General features: G+C 42.8%; 1 protein-coding gene across 2 annotated transcripts in view; it reads left to right on the top strand.

Annotated features, from left to right (window-relative positions):
• Positions 1-21,408, top strand: part of LOC126412455 (putative mediator of RNA polymerase II transcription subunit 26) — a 277,940-nt gene that overhangs the window by 37,518 nt on the left and 219,014 nt on the right. For both annotated transcript variants that reach the window (XM_050082064.1, XM_050082063.1), the window contains one exon: positions 11,399-11,709. In XM_050082064.1, the coding sequence (XP_049938021.1) occupies positions 11,399-11,709 (311 nt within the window). The remainder of the gene's footprint in view (positions 1-11,398; positions 11,710-21,408) is intronic.

Below are 21,408 nucleotides of genomic sequence, written 5' to 3' on the forward strand. Positions count from 1 at the left end.
TGAACTTCAAAAGATATTTCACAGTCCTAACATCACAGGACAGAAAGTTGTGTGAGGAGTCACAGTATCACTCGTGATTGTCTGTAGGCAAAGGCAATTACACACAGAAATTATTGTTTGTGATGAATTTTGCAAAAGGTGAATTGGTGGTTAAGGTACCCTATGTGATCCACTATGAGTTCAGTAGCTGCTTCACCATAAATTCATATGTAAGTAGCAAAAAAAGGAGATGAAGATTACTTTTAGACACAGGATGGATCATCAACACAAATCTGATTAAAATGTTAAGCATATCCTAGCCAGTAGCACATCGGAACTCGTAGTCTTCAGTTAGACTCTTGTAGTGGTGGAAAATGACAAGGACCTTGCAAATTGGGCTGAACATAATGACCTTAGCCTAGTTTTTAACTTAAGGACAAGGTAACATTTAAGTCTGCAGCCTGTAACAAGGACTCAAACCCTGACCTATGTTTTGTAACACAGAACTCTCAGGCATAACCTTTACATAAAGTGAGGACAGTCCTTGGAGATTTCCCAAAAAGCCAACACCGGCCAGGGATTCTAGATGTAGGGATTCAAATTCTTATAATCAGATCAATGCCCAGACCAAGATGGAACTTCAGAAAAGCAGACTGGACTGAATTCTTCAAAGAACTTGATAAAATGATCAGATGGCTCCTCCCACTAAGTGAAAATTATGGAAGATTCATCAGAGCAGTTTTAACAACAGCAAAAAAAATGCATGCCTAGAGGGTTCTGTAGGGAATATATCTCAGGCTGGAGTAATGACTCTGAAGAAATGTATCAGCCCTATTTAACCACCAATGACAACGGAACTACTGCGGAACTCCTAAAACACCGTGATAAAGCTTGTAAAGAGCATTGGGAGCAAAAAACTGAAAGTCTGGATTTTAAGAGGTCAAGCAGAGAGGCATGAAGCCTCTCGAGAAAACTGGAAGGAAGTCGACTGCCCACCCAAAAAGATCCTGAACTAACACCAGATCAGATTGCGAATAGAATAAGTTCTCTCTCCAAAGCATCTCCACATAAGCCACACACAAGAATGGTTTAGAAAAAGCTTAGAAACCTCAAGCAGAAGGCACCCAGCAAGTCAGAGTACTCCAGAGACTTCATGGTAGACGAGATCACTGCAGCAATTCAAGAAATGAAAAAAGGCAAAGCTCCAGGATTTGATGGGATACACCCAGAGTTCCTCATCAATTGTTGAAACAGGACTCTTAGATGGCTTGCAAGTTTCTTCACCAATATTATGCTATCAGGGAACATTCCAAAAGCATTCAAAAGAACAAAAATTATAGCAATGCTGAAGTCAGGTAAACTAGCAAATGAAGCTGCTAGCTATAGCCCAGTCAGCCTCCTGAGCTGCTCCTAGGAGCTTTAGGAAAGAGTCATCCTCAGCTGAATTGATCCTTGAAGTTATTCCCATTGAACAGGCAGATTCAGATCTAACAGAAGCTGTGCAGACCAAGTGCTCAGCTTAACTACACACATAAAAGCTGGATTCCAATCTCGCCTTAAAACAGCTGTGGCTTTTATTGATCTTACAGCTACCTACAATACAGTGTGGAGAGAAGGTCTCTGTACAAACTCGACAATGTTATACACTACCAAACCACAACCAGGCTCACAAACAATATGCTATCTGAGAGATGCTACCAAGTAGTCCTTGGCAACCAACTAAGCAGACAGAAGAAACTTGATAATGGTCTTCCTCAGGGTTCTGTTTTGGCACCAATCCTGTTCAACTTGTATGCATCTGACCTCCCTGAAACAAGGAAGTTCATCTATGCAGACAATGTAGCCTTGGCCACCCAACAGAGAACTCTTGAAGCTGTTGAGGAGATCCTATCTGCAGATCTAAGCACAATAGATGAATACTTCAAAAAGTGGAGACTCAATACCAAATCCAACGAAGACTGAAGTCGGCTGCTTTCACCCTAACAGCAGAATGGCCAATGCAAAGTTGAATGTCACCTTAAATGGTCTGGTCCTTCACCACCAAGACTCTCCAAAATACAAAATTGTTAAGGCTTTCGTGGGCACTTGTTGACAAACTGCCTATTGGCTTCTGTCTCGGGAATGACTGGACGATCCATCAACACCAGGATCAACGAGCAAAAGCGACATTGTAGGTTGGGGCAGGTGGAGAAATCGGCCGTGGCAGAGCACGCACTCAATGAGACCGACCACGTAATAAAATTCGCCGACACGGAAATTCTGGCTGTAGAGAAGCACTATCACACGCGCTTGTTCAGAGAAGCTGTAGAAATCCAAAAACACGCGAACATTTTCAACAAGAAAGAGGACAGACTTAAGGTAAATGGATCCTGGCTGCCCGTACTGCAGCGAACGACCGTCGCAGGTAGCAAGAGGAGAACCGCACCGGAAATGACCGCGGAGAAGCCCTCGGACGTTGGCGCGCCAGGTACATATAGTCTGCGGCCGCGAGCTCGCCTCCAGTTCACCACCGGCAATGGAGGGTGAAACTTTGACAATGCCAGCCACTCATGCTGGCGAAACGTCAGAAAAATCATTAGATGAACGTCGGCCGAAGAACCCGAGACAGAAGCCAGTAGGCAGTTTGCCAACAAGTGGCCACGAAAGCCTTAACAATTTTGTATTACGCCTCTACGGGGAGGAGATTTGCAGATTGTACCGACGCCTTGACCAACGATGGAAGAAGAAAGCGCGACTGATGTCCTCTCTTGCCTTTCTGTCACGGTGCCGAGATGAATGTGCTACACCGAAGTTCATCGTATCTATGACAGAATGGAACGAGCTTTTCTTCGTGAGCAAATACATACAACACGGAGAGACTTGGCAAGAATGGATCAGGAACTTCTGGACATTTTCTATCAACTAAGTAGCAGACTGCATCGAGATGACTGGGACTAAGATCGACAGCATCACTCACAGGAGCATGCAGAATGAACTTGAGCGCTGCACCGAGCGACAGAAGAAAAAGTTTGAAAGATGCCGGAAGCAGACTGACAAGGCGATCCCCGACATATCACACACAGTGGTCAACCTCACTGAACGACAATTGACCGAAGAGGAAGTGTCTGTTCTTCAAAAAGGAGGGAATTTCGCTATCATCCCGAGAACTATACCTATGGAGGATATTGCCAACACCGAAGCATCCATTCGGACCCTTCCTTGTGAAAGGGCAGAGGAAATACGCACGGAAACAGCCAGGATACTGCACCGAGCAAAACCACCAGCTTGCAACCTGAAGAAAGAAGAGGTACAAGCCATTAAGAATGTCAATGCCGACAAGAGTATATTGGTACTGCCTGCCGATAAGGGGAATGCGACCGTCGTAATGAAGACCGAAGATTATGAGCAAAAGATCCGAGACCTATTAGATCCGACGACGTACCGAAAACTAAGCACAGATCCGATGCAGCGTATCACAGGGAATACGAATTGATTAATCAAGCCGTCTTCTCTGCCGGCGGACACACAGAGAAACCTGCTCAACACAGAAGCCCTACCACCTCGGCTGTATGGATTACCCAAGATCCATAAGAACAACGTTCCACTGAGACCGATCGTTAGCGCTCCTGGATCACCGACATAAACTGGCAAAACACTTGGCCTCTCTGCTCCAGCCACATGTGGGGAAGACCGACACATACATTAAGGACTCAGGACATTTCATTGAGAAGCTGAAGAAACTGAAACTTGCACCAAACGACATCCTGGTCAGTTTTGATGTTGTTTCGTTATTTACGAAAGTGCCACTCAGTGACGCTCTGGAGCACATTGGTTCCATTTTCCCGCAGGACATCAGAAAGCTCTTCCATGCATGTCTCACCACGAGCTATTTCACGTGGAATGGAGATTTCTACGAACAGCTGGAAGGCGTGGCCATGGGTAGTCCTCTCAGTCCAGTGTTGGCCAACTTCTTCATGGAACAATTCGAAGCACAGGCACTGGACTTGGCGACTTGCAAACCTAAGGTGTGGTACAGGTACGTCGATGATACTTTCGTGGTGTGGAGCCATGGTGAAGAACAGCTCGGTGGCTTCCTAAGACACTTGAACAGCCTCCATGCCAACATAACATTTACCATGGAAGTAGAAAAGGACAAGAAACTGCCATTTCTAGATGTGCTGGTCACAAGGGATGGCGAAAACCTGGGACACAGCGTGTATCGAAAACCGACACACACGCACCAATACCTGCACAAACTGTCAAACCACCACCCGAGCCAGAAAAGAGGCATGATTAGTACGCTCGTAACGAGAGCGGGACGAATATGTGAGCCGCAACATGTCAAACGAGAAATGCAACACCTGGAAACTGTCCTGAGGAGCAGTGAGTACTCCAAAAATTATATCGGGATGACGACGGTTCAATCCCACGTCCGGTCATCCTGATTTAGGTTTTCCGTGATTTCCCTAAATCACTCCAGGCAAATGCCGGGATGGTTCCTCTGAAAGGGCACGGCCGACTTCCTTCCCCATCCTACCCTAATTCGATGAGACCGATGACCACGCTGTCTGGTCTCCTTCCCCAAACCAACCAACCAAAAATTATATTAGAAGTGTAACAGGGCCAAACACTCGGCGAAGTAAGGAACCAGAAAAAGAAATGTCGGGTACGGCCTCTCTGCCATACATTCCCAGAGTGACGGACAGAATCGGCCGTATATTGCGCAAACATGGCGTAAAGATGATTTTCAAACCGACAAGGAAGATCAAAGAGTGTCTTAGATCGGCGAAGGAGAAAAGAGACCCACTTGCAATGTCGGGAATATACCGTATACCATGCACATGCGGAAAAGTTTATGTCGGAATGACTGGACGATCCATCAACACCAGGATCAACGAGCATAAGCGACATTGCAGGTTGGGGCAGGTGGAGAAATCGGCCGTGGCAGAGCACGCACTCAATGAGACCGACCAAGTAATAAAATTCGCCGACACGGAAGTTCTGGCTGTAGAGAAGCACTATCACACGCGCTTGTTCAGAGAAGCTGTAGAAATCCAAAAACACGCGAACAGTTTGAACAAGGAAGAGGAAAGCCTTAAGGTCAACGGATCCTGGCTTCCCGTACTGCAGTGAACGACCGTCACAGGTAGCAAGAGGAGAACCGCACCGGAAATGACCGCGGAGAAGCCCTCGGACGTTGGAATGCCAGGTACATATAGTCTGCACCCGCGAGCTCAGCTCCAGTTCACCACCGGCAATGGAGGGTGGAGCTTTGACAATGCCAGCCACTCGTGCTGGCGAAACGTCAGAAAAATCATTAGATGAACGTCGGCCGAAGAACCCGAGACAGAAGCCAATAGGCAGTTTGTCACTCTCCAAAATATCTAGGAGTCTCTTGATAGAACCCTCTCTTACAGGAATCACACTGAAAACACCACAGCAAAGCTGAGAACACACAATAACATCCTACAGAAGTTGAGTGGTACCTCATGGGGCACAAGAGCTATGACACTGTGATGCGCTGCCATAGAGCTGGTCTGTTCTGCTGCCGGATACTGTGTCCCAGTGTGGCTTAATAGCACACATGTGAGAAAAATTGATGTAGAGCTAAACGCTGCAATGAGGACAATAATAGGCTGCACCAGATCTACTCCTCTATACTGGTTACAACCTCAAAGCAATATTGCGCCACCAGGCCTCTGAAGGCAGAGCGCCCTTCTCAAGGAATACAAAAAATTACTTTAACTCGCCGAGTGTCCAATGCACGCTGATGTTCCTGCACTCTGAATGAACTGATTAAAATCTAGGTAACCATCTTCTCTAGTGGCAGAATCACCACGGGCAGCTACTTTCAGTGTCAACAAAAGTGGACAGAAATGTGGAACTCTATTGCCCATGAGGAACATCAGACCCTGCAAAGACCTGACACAACACCAGCCAACATGGAATTAACACGACATGCCTGGAAAGCAATTAATCTGATCCATACAGGCCACGGCATGTGTGCTGAAAATCTCTACCGATGGTGAGGGGCTTCATCTTCTCAATGTGACTTTGGAAATGAACACCAGGTGATCCACACAAGCTGTAGCAGAAGAGCCTACCATGGGAACTTGGAAGATTTCTTTGAAGTCACAGAGGAAGTCCTTGAATAGATTGACAAATTAGATATTAATTTGTAGACTTAAAAAAATAATAAATTATGAAATTAATATATTTTTGTGAAATTGTGTAAAATTATGTAACCCACAATTGTTAGTTGCTGTTCATATGTAAATCCATATGCTAAATGATTAAATAAATTCATTGTTTTGTTTGTGAGCAGTTTTTGCCAGTTTTTTTTCTTGTGAACCAGGATCTGTATTACAGTAGGGAACATAAATAACAAAGTGACCTGTAGAAGTTTTATTGACACTGACACTTAAACAGTGACAACGTTCTCGAAGTGGAAACATTATTTGAGTTCTAGATCAGGGGGAAATGTAAGCATATAACACCGATCATCAACCTGAAACTGAAAATCATCAAATGCTTGGAGAAAGGTGAGAATAGAAATATTTTGATGAATGAATTTAATATTGGGTCATCAATCATTTATGGTGCCAAAAGATGAACTAATGAAAGTTGCTTCCCAGTCAGTAACAATTGAAAAGTGGCTTCCAGACAAGCATTAAACAGAAATGAAACTGGAACAGGTTGCATGTTTTACAAATGGTTCAGCACAGTACAGTCTGAGGGAAACCCCGTAACAGGGCCAATGGTCATTGAAAAGGGAAAGAAATATGGGCAAGATTTAGGTATTGCAGAAAGTGAATACAATTTTTCTGACTGTTGGCTGAGAAACATTAAATTCTGGTGTGGCATACAAAGATTTGATGTAACTGGAGAAACACTTTCACCAAATCAAGACATGGCAGAAAAATTCAAAGACGAGTTTGAAGAAATAATCACAGATAATAATTTTAACAGCTGATCAGATTTACAGTGGCGACAAAATAGGCCTACTATGGTGGTGTTTATTGACATTGTGTAGGTCTACTAATAATACTTTATGAGCTTATAATTCAGTTTTGGTTGGATACTGGGATGAAAGCCTGATCTATGCCAATATAAATGATCATTTTGAGCAAAAAGGATCATCAAGTGAAGGAATTTGACACAGTTACGACACAAGCTTCAAACTTACAGTTGTGTCTTATGCCAAGACCACAGCCAACAGAGGGGCTGGAAAAAGTTCACATGGTATGAATCTAATGTGTGACACTGGGTTGCTTCAAAAGAAAATTGGAAGAAAGGAGTTTCAGCAAGAGAACAATTCAGGGGACCGAAAAGTTGCAAGTATGTTAAAGCTAAGGTTCTTTCCTATGTGCAAGGTAAATGGACATGCCTATCTCACAAGAAATAATCCAAGTGAAGGCTTTGGAAATCGCAAGATTGTTAAGCACGCCATAAGGAGAATTCAGTGCGAGTATTTGTTGGTGCCTTGCACTAGCACAGGGTTGAGTGGAAGACTTGAATGAGAGACACTGAGGGTTCTGTGACAAGCTAGTTTTACTTCCTGGGTGTGTGTCATAGGTTTGGGAGTTTAAGTGCCTCTCTAAATAGGTCAGATGTGCTCACACATCAGAGACAGCTCCACAAGTAACTGACTGTGTGTGAGGTGCTCACAAAGGTTTTTTAGATTATGTGACTCTCCATCCAAACCAGATAACGATAGCTGTGGGAAAACCACAAGTATCAGTGAAAGACCCAAATAAATGCCTCCCACTGATGAGAGTATCAAAATCCACGTAGTTAGCTGCCAAAGCATTCACAGCAAAGTGCCACAGTTCAAAGCACTACTAAAAACACTGGAGTTCACATAATGTTAGGCACAAAAGCTGGTTAAACTTGAACTTGACAGTAGTGAGGTCTTTGGAGAAAATGGAATCTTGTACCTAAAAGTTTGGGAAACGAGGAAATGGAGGTGGTGCATTTGTTGCAGTAGACAAGAAACATGAGACAGTTATAGCAACAGTGAATATGAAAACATGAAGGGCAACTAAAACAAGTAGAAAGATTTATATGTTCAGCAAGCTAGACAAAGAAACAATAGTGCTGTACGTCAAAGAGGAACTTGAAACGTTTAGCTCAGGACAGGAGTAAGTGGAGAACTATATCTCAAGTTTAAAAGAATACTTGACCATAAACTGGATAGATGTGTACCAAGTAGGACAGCTGATAATTTAAGAGATCATCCTCCTTGGTATACACTCACAGTAAAGAAACTTCTGTGGGAACAGAGATTGCTTAATAGGTATAAAACAAAGCACAGGGCTATAGGTAGATATGCTGAATGAGATGTGTTTGGTAGTCGAGAGCAATGTGTGAAGCCTTCAGTCGAAAGAAATTCCGGTCGTGTAAAGGCTGTTAGTGGCACAGAAGTTAGTGTCCAGTCACTCACGAATGAAACAGCAACTGAAATTGAGGATAGCAAGGCATAAACAGAAATGCTTAACTCTATTTTCAAATGTTCCTCTACAAAGGAACGCTCAGGAGTATTGCCCCAACCTAGTTCTCATACCACTGAAAAGATTAGTGAAATATATATCCCTTGAATGACAAACTGTGTCTATTAGTTGGAGAAAAGCACCAAGCCACACCTTTCTACAAGAAGGGTAGCAGAAATGATCCATCCAACACCCTTGACACCCATTTGTTGCAGAATCTTAGAACATATTCTGAGCTCAAGCATAATGAAGTTTCTCAAACAGAATGACCTCCTCAGTGCCAACCAACATGTATTCCAAAAACGTCGATCATGCTGAAAGCTTTGGATCAAGGTATTCAAGTTGATGCAGTATTTCTGAAAAGCATTTAATTACTCAGTATCACACCTATGCCTATTGACAAAAGTTTGATCACGTGCAGTATCAAGTGAAGTTTCAGGCTGTATTGAGGGTTTCTTAGTAGGAAGTGCACAGTATATTGTGGACAGTGTGTCATCATCAGATGAAGAAGTAACTTTGGGTGTGCCCAGGGAAGTGTGTTGACACCTTGCTCTTCATGCTCTATATTATGACCTTGCAGACAATAGTAATATTAACCTCAGATTTTTTGCAGATGACATAGTTATCTATAATTAAGTACTGTCTGAAAGAAGCTGAATAAATATTCAGTCAGGATCTTGATAAGATTTCAAAGGGTGCAAAGATTGGCCACTTTCTCTAAATTTTCAGGAATGGAAAATTGTTCTCTTCACGAAACAAAAAAAAAAAAAAAAGTGGTATCCTTACTGTGATATCAATGGATGACAATTGGAATCCGCTAACACATACAAAAACCTTGGTGTAACACTTTGTAGGGCTGTGAAATGACATAATTACATTCCTTCCTTTGGTGGGTAAAACTGGTTGTAGACTTCGGTTTATTGGTAGAATACTGGGGAAGTGCAATCAGCCCAGTAGGTGATTGCTTAAAAATCACTCGTGTGACACATCCTAGGGTAATACTCAAGTGTGTGGGACCTGTACCAGATAGGACTAGCAGGGGATGTTGAACATATACAGAGAAGGGCACGTCGAATGGTCACAATTTTGTTTGACCCATGGGAGATTGTCATTGAGAGAAACTGCAGATTTTGAAAGATAGACCGAAACCCTCCTGAGAAAGGCTTCTATCAAAGTTTCGATAACCAATTTAAATGTTGACTCTAGGAATGTACTAAAAACCCTTACATATTTATCCACTTATTATCAGACTGCCTGTCCGTCTATCTCTTAAGACTCCTTTTTCTGACCCACAGGTAGACGTTTCAAGTTGAAATTTATGTCACATAGTAAGATCCTATAGTCCCTTGGCAGTGTAATAAATGTAAGGTTCATCAAAGCAACCGAAATATATTGCCATTTATGTCATATTTTGGTACTTGCGAACTCACTTATCAAAACCTGTAGGGGACATCCTGTTGGTCTAGAATCATGAAATTTGGCAAAAAGCAAGTTTTCTCAGTCCAGGTAAAGAAAAAATATTGGGAAATTGTTAATGTTTAATTGTAACACACAAAAAGAATATTTCTTCTCTCATTTGTCATCTGATGTCTTACTGGAAATTAAAACATTCTCATAAGTCTTGGAATTCCTGGCACAGACATCTTGCCACTGTCAATTTTGATAGCCAGAAATCGTCCACATTCTCGATCCTTGGAATGGATGAACTATCTGTATACATACTTAATCTTCAGTGCTCGAATCTTGCATGCGTCTGGCCATTTTTTTTCCTCTCAAGCAGTGTGTGGCTTATTTTCACACAAAATATTTCTTATTTCTTTGTCGGACTTTTTGGGCTGTGACTTATACGCAGTATTATCAGGCCAGTGCTGTATGTACCTTAGGAATAGCCCCACATTTAAAAACTGAAACAGTAATTTGATTTGGTGTATACTATTCTGCCTTATCCAGTATAACCCCGGCTCTGGTTTGGGGCTTGCCAAACTAATACATATACCTTTTTATGATTGTATTTATTAATTTCAGTATTCTAGATCGTTGTCAGTGACGAAAGATTTGATTTCCCAAAGTATTCACAGATCTATACGTCAAGACACCCAAAGAAAGACTCTTCATGAATTTGTATCTTACAGATTGATTTTCCAGTAATAACAATGCCTGCAGTGAATCAACCAACAGTTTTCTTTTCATTATTCCACAACTTACAAATGATCCATTAGTCTGAGCTGGAAACAGCATTTGTCGCTATCTGTTGAATTGGATGGACAGTCCACTACGAACACCTAAGATGATGTGGTGAGTGGCAGATAGGCACATGAAAAATTGTGAGGTTTCAAATCTTTGTCCTTTTCAGTCTGGAGAGCAAGTTGGCACACATGTATGCATAAACAGATAAGATATTGCAGCATTTTATTAGTCTACTGTCCTTTAAGTTAATAGGAAATAATGTGCAATATGTATCAGCACCCTAACAGGGTTTGTTTTAAAGTTGAAAATGGTTCATTGTTATGTAATAGGACCTATGATCATTGCACGATTCTGGATTATGTGTAGAAACATCTCTAAGCATTTCATCACTAATGTTTTGAACACTATTTTGCAACATTAGCTTACAGGGTATCTTACACAATGCTTGATTGCAGATAAAATGCAATGCCCTTGTCCAACTGAGTGTGTACCCCCCCCCCCCCCCACCACCACCACCACCACCACGCCCCTCTTCTCTGTCAATTCTAATGGCTTGGATATTGATGCGAAACTGAACTTTAATCGTCCTAGTTTTTTTCTTCATGTGGGAATTTACTTTTTACAATATTTATGTTTATCTACTACTGAATATCATTGCATCCATTGAATTTTATTGTGTATATTAAATGAGAAAATAGTTACTATTTTTGATCCTTGATGTCCTATTGAAGTATAGCTGTTTACTTTCTGTTTTAATTTTGCAGGTTTGTGATGGTAATCTTCCACCTCCTGTTGCTGCCCCTGTTTCTCTTGAAGAGGATCCACCAGAAATCAAAATGCCTGAAGGTGGAGTTGATGTACTTCGTTATGCAAAGAGCTACGATAGACCGCGGGAAACCTCTGATGTGACACCCCAACTTGTTGAGGAATATATACTTGAAACAGAACATGCCCATGGGAAAATCTACTACATAAAACTCTCGGTGTTGCAGCGATTGTCCAACTCGGAATACATTGGAGAGTTGTATGTTGATAGGAACTATGTTGTTGGAGAACGGAATGGAGCATCGTGCAGGTACTTTGATAATGTTTGGTAGTTTTAGATGGGTGTGCATCACACGTAGCTACAAATTTGCTACAGATTCTCTCTCTCTCTCTCTCTCTCTCTCTCTCTTCTGTGTGTGTGTGTGTGTGTGTGTGTGTGTGTGTGTGTGTGTTTTGCTGTGTTGTGTTGTGTCACTAGGCCTTGAAATTATTGCAGATTGAGTAACAACATAGAAAAATTGATTATGACTTAACATATTTTTTCTTTAATTTGAGAGAAAAATAGAAACGAAAATATGACAAAAACTCTGAAGAAAGGGCTTATCCAAGTCGGAGTATCAACTGAAAACAAGATGTGGAATGTATAGAAAGGTAACAACTTCTGTTCAGTCCTTTGTGTTGTTTCCTTCAGTGATAGTTTCTCAGCACATAACATGTCAAATATTTACATGTTTTTTTTGTTCGTTTCTCTTGGTTTGTGTAGAAGAAACCATTCATTCTGAGAACTCTTCAGTATTTTTGTGTTTATGTCAAATTTCCAAATTTCCTGCCATCAGTCAATGCAGTCTCATACGCTAATTGTTTCATTTCATTTAATATTCATTTGCATGTTGTTGTTATAGTGGTCTTCAGTCAGAAGACTGATTTGGTGCAGTTTTCCATGCTAGTCTATCCTGTGTGAGCCTCTTCATCTCCGAATAACTACTGCAACCTACATCTTTCTGAAGCTGCTTACTGTATTCATCTCTTGGTCTCCCTCGACAATTTTTATCCCCGCTCCCACACTTCCCTCTAATACTAAATTGGTGATCCCATGAGGTCTCAGAATCTGTTCTCGATACCTTCTTTTCATCAAATTGTGAAACAATTTTCTTGTCTCCCCAGTTCTGTTCAGTACTTCCTCATAAGTTACCTGACCAACCCATCTAACCTTCAGCATTCTTCTGTAGCACTACATTTCGAAAGCTTCTGTTCTCATTTTATGCAAATTGTTTATCGTACATGTTCCACTACCATACATGGCTACAGTCCAGACAAATACCTTCAGAAAAGACTTCCTAACACTTAAATATATATTCAATGTTAACAGATTCCTCTTTATTTGCTTATCAGTACATAATTTGCTGACAGTAAGAAACAACGTAAGATGACATGTTTTTACCATATATGTAATATGTAGTCAATTTCTCCTGCAATGAGAGGGGAACAAATGTTTTAAGACTATGTACTGTAGTTCCAGACTATAGCTGGTAAATTGTCCCACCCTGTAAACAGAAAAATCATATAGTACAGTTCATAATGAGAGATTGTCCTCAGTACATACCAAAGGTTTTTAACGCAATTTAGAGTTTATGATTTGGGGTGACAATTATTGAACTAAATGAAATAAAGTTGTCATGACTTCTGAATGGTTTGCGTTAGGACATTCAAACTGCATGGTTGGCCTCAGGACATGATGGAAATTAGTATGTGCATGCACATGCGCCTTGTTGTTGTCGGCCATGCACGTGAAAATGTCACGATACAGCGTACCTGAGTGTGTAGAACTTGTGAAAGCCTACTGTGCAAGCAATAACTGCCCAACTGCACTCAAAGGAAGTTTGCGACAGAGTTCAAGCCGAAGACAATTGGTCCAAGTGTGCTACCAATCAAGAATTTGATTTGAAAGTTTGAGAGAACGGGTAGTGTTCATGATGACAGTGTTGGCAATGACAGTCATCGAAAAAGTGTGAAAACGCCTGAACACATTGAGAAGACATGCGTTGTGTTTTAAACCAACCCCAGAAAATTGAACAGACATACTGCACAATAGGTGGTAATAAACCAGGAGACATTTTAACAAATTGTTGTTGAAGACCTGCATCTCTTCCCATGCAAAATTCAAACTTATCAGCCATTAAGGTCCAGGGCCATGAAACAGTAGTTGTGTTTCACCAACACTATTGTCCACAGAATTGACGAACAGGACCTTGATGTGAATATGGTTTGGTTTAGCGACGAAGCCGACTTTCTTGTGGATGGGTTTGTCAGTAAGCAAAATTGGTGTATTTGGAGGATTGAGAATACACATTTCATGACTGAGAAGTCTCTCCACCCTCAAAGGGTGACTGTGTGTTGTGCAGCGTCCAGTCATGGAATAGTCAGTGGCACGGTGACTACCGAATGGTACATGAAGGTTTTGGAAGATGATTTCATCCCAAAGATCCAAAGTGACCTTGATTTCGACAAGATGTGGTTAGTGCTTGATGGAACTTGAGCAGCACCATGGAACTTGAGCAGCACCTCAGGGACTGCATTCTGGGTCTGGGTGGGGTACCCAGAGCATGTGCGACTCCTTTTTGGGGGGTTATATTAAAGGAAAGGTGTACAGCAATAACCCCAAAATCATTGCTGAGCTGAAAACAGCTGTTTAGGTGGTCATCAACAGCATCAGTGTTCCGACACTTCAGAGGGACATACAGAATTTCGCTATTCATCTGTGCCACATCATTATCAATGGCAAGCATGTTGAACATGTCATAATATAAATCTGAATATCTGTAGTGACATCTGTAGTGTGTAGTGTGTTGAATGAAGTGTGTGCATATTGTAGTTTGTAACTGGTTTTACTCCCCCCTCCTCCCCCCCCCCCCCCCCCCCTACATATAGTTCAATAATTGTCACTCTGTATTAACAGCTCCATTGCATCGAGAGCAATCTGCCTGGCTCTCTTTTGGCATTACTGCATGGTCTGTTACTAAATTACATTGAGACAATTTAAGTTTTAGCACACACAATCTTCGTAGCTGGTTATCCGGTCAGACACTCTGTGTACAGACAGAGAGTGTATTCAGTTTCCTTGGAGAATAAAGTCCTCATTTTATAGTTGTCCTTAGATTTTTGTTTCTACTGTGTCCACTACCATTGAATGCCAATACAGCATTACAATTCATCAGTGAGCACATTCTGTAACTTACCAGCCTAATTCGAATCTGCAGTACAAGGCAAGCTCACCCATGCCATCCATTTTAGAACTGACAGCATTGTTTGTTGTGTGACTCTTGTAGTAATCTCACTCATTCATCTTGTAATAAGTGAGTCGTGAATATCAACATGACCATGAACACTTGAGTTCTACCATCTGTTGATTAATCATCCTATTACTGAGTTATGCACTTGTGCTCTGTTGAAGTTCATGTTTTATACCTTATCAGGGTATGTGACATACCGTTAGTAAAGTTCCGTAAAGTTGTCTTAAATCTCAAGGTTGATTTGAACACTGGGATGTTTTACTAGGCATGGTCTTACTGGAATCGTTATGCCATTATCTTTCTCTGATCAGTATCTGACTTTTTTTACTGACTTTGCCCGTCAATTGTAGGGAGACCTATAACTGAGCATGTAGAGGGACTATGGCTCAAGTTTAATAGAACAGTTCACCATACAATCGATAGATACGTACACAGTAGAACAGTTTATAATGGGAGGGACACTCCATGATATACAGTCACTATAAAGAAACTTATAAGAAAAGCACAGGACTGTAGTGAGAGAGATGCTGAATGAAAGGCTTTTGTCTATCAAGAAGGCAGTCGTGAAGCCTTCAATGACTACAATAGCAGAATAGTGTCAAATTATCTTTCACAAAACCCAAAGGAATTCTGGTTGTATGCGAAGGTTGTTAGTGGCATCAAAGTTGGTTTCTAATCCCTGGCAAATGAGACAGGAACTGAAATTGAGGGTAGCAAAGCAAAAGCTGAAATGCTTAACTCAGTTTTCAAATGTTCCTTTACAAAGAAAAACCCAGGAGATTTGCCCCAATTTAATCTTCGTACCACTGAAAAGTTGAATGAAATCAGCATTAGTGTAATTGATATTGAGAAACAGCTTAAATCTTTAAAATTGAATACAAACATATGGAGTATCAAGTGAAATTTGGTAGGAGGACACAGCATGTTATCTTGGATGGTGAGTCATTGTCAGATGTAGAAGTAACTTAAGGTGTGCCCCAGGGAAGTGTGTTGGGACCCTTGTTGTTTATGTTGGATATTGATTACCTTGCAGCAAATATTAATATTAATCGCAGACTTTTTGCAGATCATGCAGTATCTACAATGAAGTGCTGTCTGGAAGAAGCAGCATAAATATGCAGTATAATGTAATTGGACTGATAAAAGATCTACTCACCAACTGGCATCAGGAGAACACTCATATAAAAAACAGTTTTACATATGCGAGCTTTCAGAGCCAGTGGCTCCGAAAGCTTCCATACATGAAACCTTTTTTTACATGTGTGCTCCCCTGATGCTGCTTGATGAGTAGATTTTTTATCTCTCCAATTACCTTATATTGTCAAAAATTGATTATTTTCGTTGTTGCATAAATATTCAGTCAGATCTTGATGAGATTTCAAAGTGGTGAAAAGACTGGCAACATGCTTTAAATATTCAAGAATGTAAAATTTTGCACTTCACAAAACAAAAAAACATAGTATCCTTTGACTTTAATATTAATGAGTAATGGTTGGAATTGGTCAACTCATACAAGTTCCTGGATGTAACAGTAGGCATGTGAAATTGATGTCAAAGATATTAGATGGTAGTTTTGTGGATCACTTCCACTACCCTTCTAGTAGAGGCGTGTTACTTGTGCTTTCTTCCAACTACTGGATGCAGTTTTTTGTTCGAGGGAACTACAATAGATTATGGTTAGAAGACGGATTAACTCAGCTGCATATTCAATATAGAATCTGACAGAATTCCATCGGGCCCTTGAGCTTTGTTCAATTTTAAAGATTTCAGCTGTTTCTCAAACCAATGACACTGATTTCACTCGTCTGGAATGATCACGTAGGCTCAGTTGTGGGTAAAGCAGGTGGTAGACTTTAGTTTATTGATAGAATACTGGGGAAGTGCAATCAGTCTAAAGGTGACTGCTTACAACTCACTCGTGTGACCCATCATACATTATTGCTAAAGTGTGTGGGACCCGTACAAAATAGGACTAATGGGATATTGACCGTATACAGAGAAGGACAGCACTAATGGTCACAGATTTGTTTGATCCATGGGAAAGTGTCACACTGATGTTGAAGAAACTGAACTCCAGACTGTTGAAGATGGACATAAACTATACCAAGAAAACCTACTAACAAAGTAACTGGCTGAAAATGATGACTCCAGGAATATACTCCAACCCCTTCCCCACATAGGGATCGCGAGGACAATATTAGAATAATATTCATTCAATCAATCATTCTTCCCACATTCCATGTGCGAATAGAACGAGAAGAAATCCTAGTAACTGGCTCATACTCTGCCATGCACTTTGCAATGGTTTGCAGGAGATGGATGCAAGTGTAGATGATGTGTACCTGTAGATGTTAAGTTTAGTGTGGACTCCAAACCACAGTGCAACTAGACATTTTCCATGTTAACAAAATTATTGTCTTCGTTATCTCCTGGGCTGCATTCCCTTCACCATATTTACTCCTATCCACTCTAGCTCCTTCCTCTCCTGCACAACATCCCTCTTTCTCCCTCAATGTTTCCCTTTATGACGACCATCAGCTCTGCGATTCCTTTTTGGCCTTGCCTTGTGTTTCCACTCTCCCTTCTCCCCCCCACCTTTTTCTGGCTCTCCATTGGTGATTGACCCCCCCTTTGTAAATTGGTTCCATAGCGTGAGCCATACGGGGAAGAGCTCACTCCCAAGCATCTTCGGCATGGATTCCTCTTCCCCCCCCTTCCTTCCTCACCATAGCCCACTCCCATCACTAATTCATCAGCACGTGTAGTTGTCCATGTTAGGAGGGAGGGGAGGGGTCATCATCTGGCTGACACCTCCCCCCCCCCCCCCCCGACAACATAGAGGTGACACTCCTGGAGGAGGGGTTACTCATCTCTTTGGGCCATCAAAACTTGTGGCAACAATGGCTGCACCAGGTGGCCTTTGCCACAACTGGGTGGTGCCCATGGGGTGAGTCCCATAGTGGAATTGGTGGTACCAGGGTGGACGTTCTGCACATGAAGTGTGCTAAGTTACGTGCTTTTGGCCACACTTCTGCAGCCATCTCTTGAGACAGGAATGGTTCTCTGTCTGCTCCTACTATTGCTTCCGTTACATTTCTCTCCCCGACCACCCCCTGGGAGGAAGGCCACACCTACTGGCTTGGGATGAAATCCTTTACCCATTATTTGGCTTATTCCAGGCCAGATGGGGAGACTTTCGCTGCTACCAAATGGCCCCCTCTTTTTTAGAACATATCGGAGATAAGTTTGGTGAAGCTGACTCGCTTAGTGATATGTGATATGGTTCCCTACAGATTCAAACCTCTTCTGCCAGTCAGTCGGATTCCCTTTGTGCTTGTGAGCGCTTAGAAGATCCTACTTAAATATGACCCAGGGCCTTACCTTCCACAGGGACTGCCTCTTTCAATCTGGTACTTGGGACTAATTTGGCACAGCACAGCATTCATTTCGTTCAGCGAGTCCAGAGAGGTCCTAAGCACAGTCATGTTGATACCGGTGCTTTCATCCTGGCTTTTGAGGGGTACACACATCCAGAAAAAGTCAAGGTTATGGTTAATTGGTGCAACATAAAGCTTTATCGTGTGCTGTTTTCAGTGTCTCCATTTCAGTCACATGTCTTTGTGTTGTGAGGTGAATCCTATTTGCAGCGACTGCTGCAGCCCTCTCCACATGGGGAGTCCTTGCTCCCCATTGCTCAAGTGCATCCCCCCCCCCCTTTCCCCCACCCCCCACGCTCGTCAGAGGTTTGAGTCCTCCATCAGGCATGGGTGTGTGTGTTGTCCTTAGCATAAGTTAGATTGAGGCTAGGGACTGAAGACCTCAGTAGTTTGGTCTCATAGTCCTTACCACAAATTTCTGAATTGTTGTCTTGTCCCCGTTTCCTTTCCTTCTCTCTAGTGGTCCACATTCCCCTCCCCTCACAGAACCGCTCCTTGTCCTCAGCTGGAGAAGAAACTGCCTTCTCTGTCTCCTGCCGGGGATGGGGCTCCCTCTTGGAACCGTCCTCCTGGGCATCTCCGGGACAAGAAGCTTGTTACTTCAAGTCGGATACAGGACCCACACTCTGTGGGTCTCAAAGCCACTTGTTCTCTTTTGGATCCTGATATTGCTGTGACTTGCTTTCTTCCTGACTGCACCATCGGAAGAAGAAGAGAAAATGTGTAAGTCTTGGGATGAGGACCTCGCAGACATCCTAGTGGGAGATGCCCTCTCCCTCTCAATCAGGGTTCGATTTTAAATTCATAGTCAGTCCATCCTTACCAGTGAGGGACACTGACTCAGCACAGTGACCATTTCTGCCCGTTCGACATCCATCCAGCCTGTTGTACTACTCTGTGGGGTGATAGTGCTACCCCTGACCGGTGAAGAATTGTTGGAGACCTACTGGCAGGGCTTGATCTCTGCCTCTTTAACAGTGGAGCCCCCACACACTTTAGTGTTGCACACAGCATTTTCTCAGCCGTGGAGCTTTCCATCTGTAAACCTGAAACTGTGTTGGTTATTATCATCACTTCCCAGAATTGCGGTCTCTTCTTTATGTCTACTCTGTAGCTTGTGTTGTATTGGAGGAATCTCATTTTATGGACACTCACTTGCCTGGACACTGTTCCAGGTGGGCCTTTACTAATGCGGATTGAGATGCCTTTTCCTGTGCTGCCATCCCAGTTGCTCCATCATGCGATGGCATTGATGAATCCACAGGGAGTTTTACCGACGTCATCCTATCAGCAGCTCCTTCTGTGGTTCCTTCTGGAAGACTGGCCCTTGGTGACCCACGAAATTGCTGCGGCTGTTGAGGACTGCTATTGTGCTCTCCAATACTACAAACAACGTCAGTGTCTCGACCACCTCCTATCCTTTGAATGGCTTCGTGCCCAGGCGCATTGGTTTCTGAAACACGAGAAACAGATTTATTGAGAAAGATATGTTGCTACCTTAGGGCCACATACTCCCTCTTTGCAAGTATAGGCAAAGATCATGTGCATTTATGCTCGCCATCCTCATACAGGTGTCCTGGGAATTTCTTTGGTTTGTGTTACTCAGGCATCAGCAATGGTCCACTATCTGCCTGCTTCCATCTTCTCGAACCCCCCCACCCCCCTCCTGCTTGGAGCCATAACAACGCACCATTTAGCGAGTGGGAATTCGCCAGCACCCTTGCTGTGTGCCCCGACACGGCTCCTGGACCAGACCATGTGGACAACCAAATGCTTAAACACTTACTGGCAGCCAGCCAACATCTTTTTAACCATCTCCGGTGAGAGGCAAGAAAGTATCATTATTCCAGTTTTGAAATTGATTAAATCGTCTTTTCTGATGGACAACTATTGTCCGATCAGTTTAACCAATGTCCACTGCAAGTTATTTGAAAGTATGGTGAGTCGAAGGCTGTCTTGAATGCCTGAATCTTAGTGCCTTACAGCTTCGACTCAGAGTGATTTTTGCTAGGCCGCTGTAGGCAGATAATTTAGTCCACCTGGAGTCTGCTATCTGAACAGCATTTGCCTGCCATAAGCACATTGTTGCAGTCTTCTTTGATGTGCATGAAGTTTATTATACCACTGGGTGTTTGTGATACCGCATGGTGCCACCCGACGTGAGTGGGGCATCCTTGGCTCACTCCAGATTTTTATTGAGAACGTTGTTTCATGTTGCATTTTTCAGACACAGTTTGGCGCGTCCCGTAATACCTCCCATCTGGAGGAGAATGGGGTTCCACAGGTTTCTGTTTTGAGTGTCCTCTCTCTTTAGTTGCTATTAATGAGCTGCCAAGAGCTGCATTATACATTTCTATAGTTGCCATACAGTCCATCCCCATGCAGATCTGTACCATGGTGGCCACTCCTTCAATGTGGTGGATTCATCATCACTTTTTGGCACTGGTCTTTGGTACCTGCTTGACATGGCTTCCCCATTTTTGTCATCTGAAACCGTCTTGTTGGTTGCACCTCAGTACTCTTCGATACCTCAGCAACACCAACAGGGTTGTGGGCTGCTCTTCTTTGATACTTCCCTACACAGCATTGTTCCAGTCCTGTCTAGACTATGGGAGTCTGACCTACAGCTCAGAATCACCTTCGACATTACAGATGCTGAACCTGATACACCATTGTGGGGTACAACTGGCATCTGGTGCCTTTTGGACTAGCTCCGTGATCGGCCTCCTAGTTGAGGCAGCGGTTCCACCATTTCACGTTTTGTGCCAACGACAGTTGACTATTTAAACGTTATGCATCTGCTGCTCCCCAGAGCACCCTAACTACAGTGTCATCTTTCCAGATATGGAGATCCACCTCCTGCAGTGGCGGCCCATATCTGGTTATGGTTAGGGTTATGATCACCATCTGCATCCAGTTCCGTTTTTCAGAACTCCAGCTTTCCCCCTCTACCACCTCTTCTCCAAGTCTACTCATGTATGCCTTGGTGCATCCCTCATCCGCACCTCTCTTTTGAGCTATCACAAGGTCTGAAAGACCAGGCTCATCCAGAGACCCTCCACCACCAATTCTTCTCTATTCTTGGCACGTTTCAGGGTTCAGAAGTAGTCTATAGAGATGGTTCGATGTTTGCCAGTCACACTGGCTTTGCGTATGTTCGTGCAGGATGTAACGAACTGTGCTCCGTGCCCGATGGCTGCAGTGTTTTCACTGTGGAATTGGTTGCCACCTCTCGTGCTCTTGAGCATATCTGTTCCAGCGCCAGTGAGTCCTTCCTCATCT

Source organism: Schistocerca serialis, chromosome 7 (assembly GCF_023864345.2).
Source record: "Schistocerca serialis cubense isolate TAMUIC-IGC-003099 chromosome 7, iqSchSeri2.2, whole genome shotgun sequence".
Classification (NCBI taxonomy): domain Eukaryota; kingdom Metazoa; phylum Arthropoda; class Insecta; order Orthoptera; family Acrididae; genus Schistocerca; species Schistocerca serialis.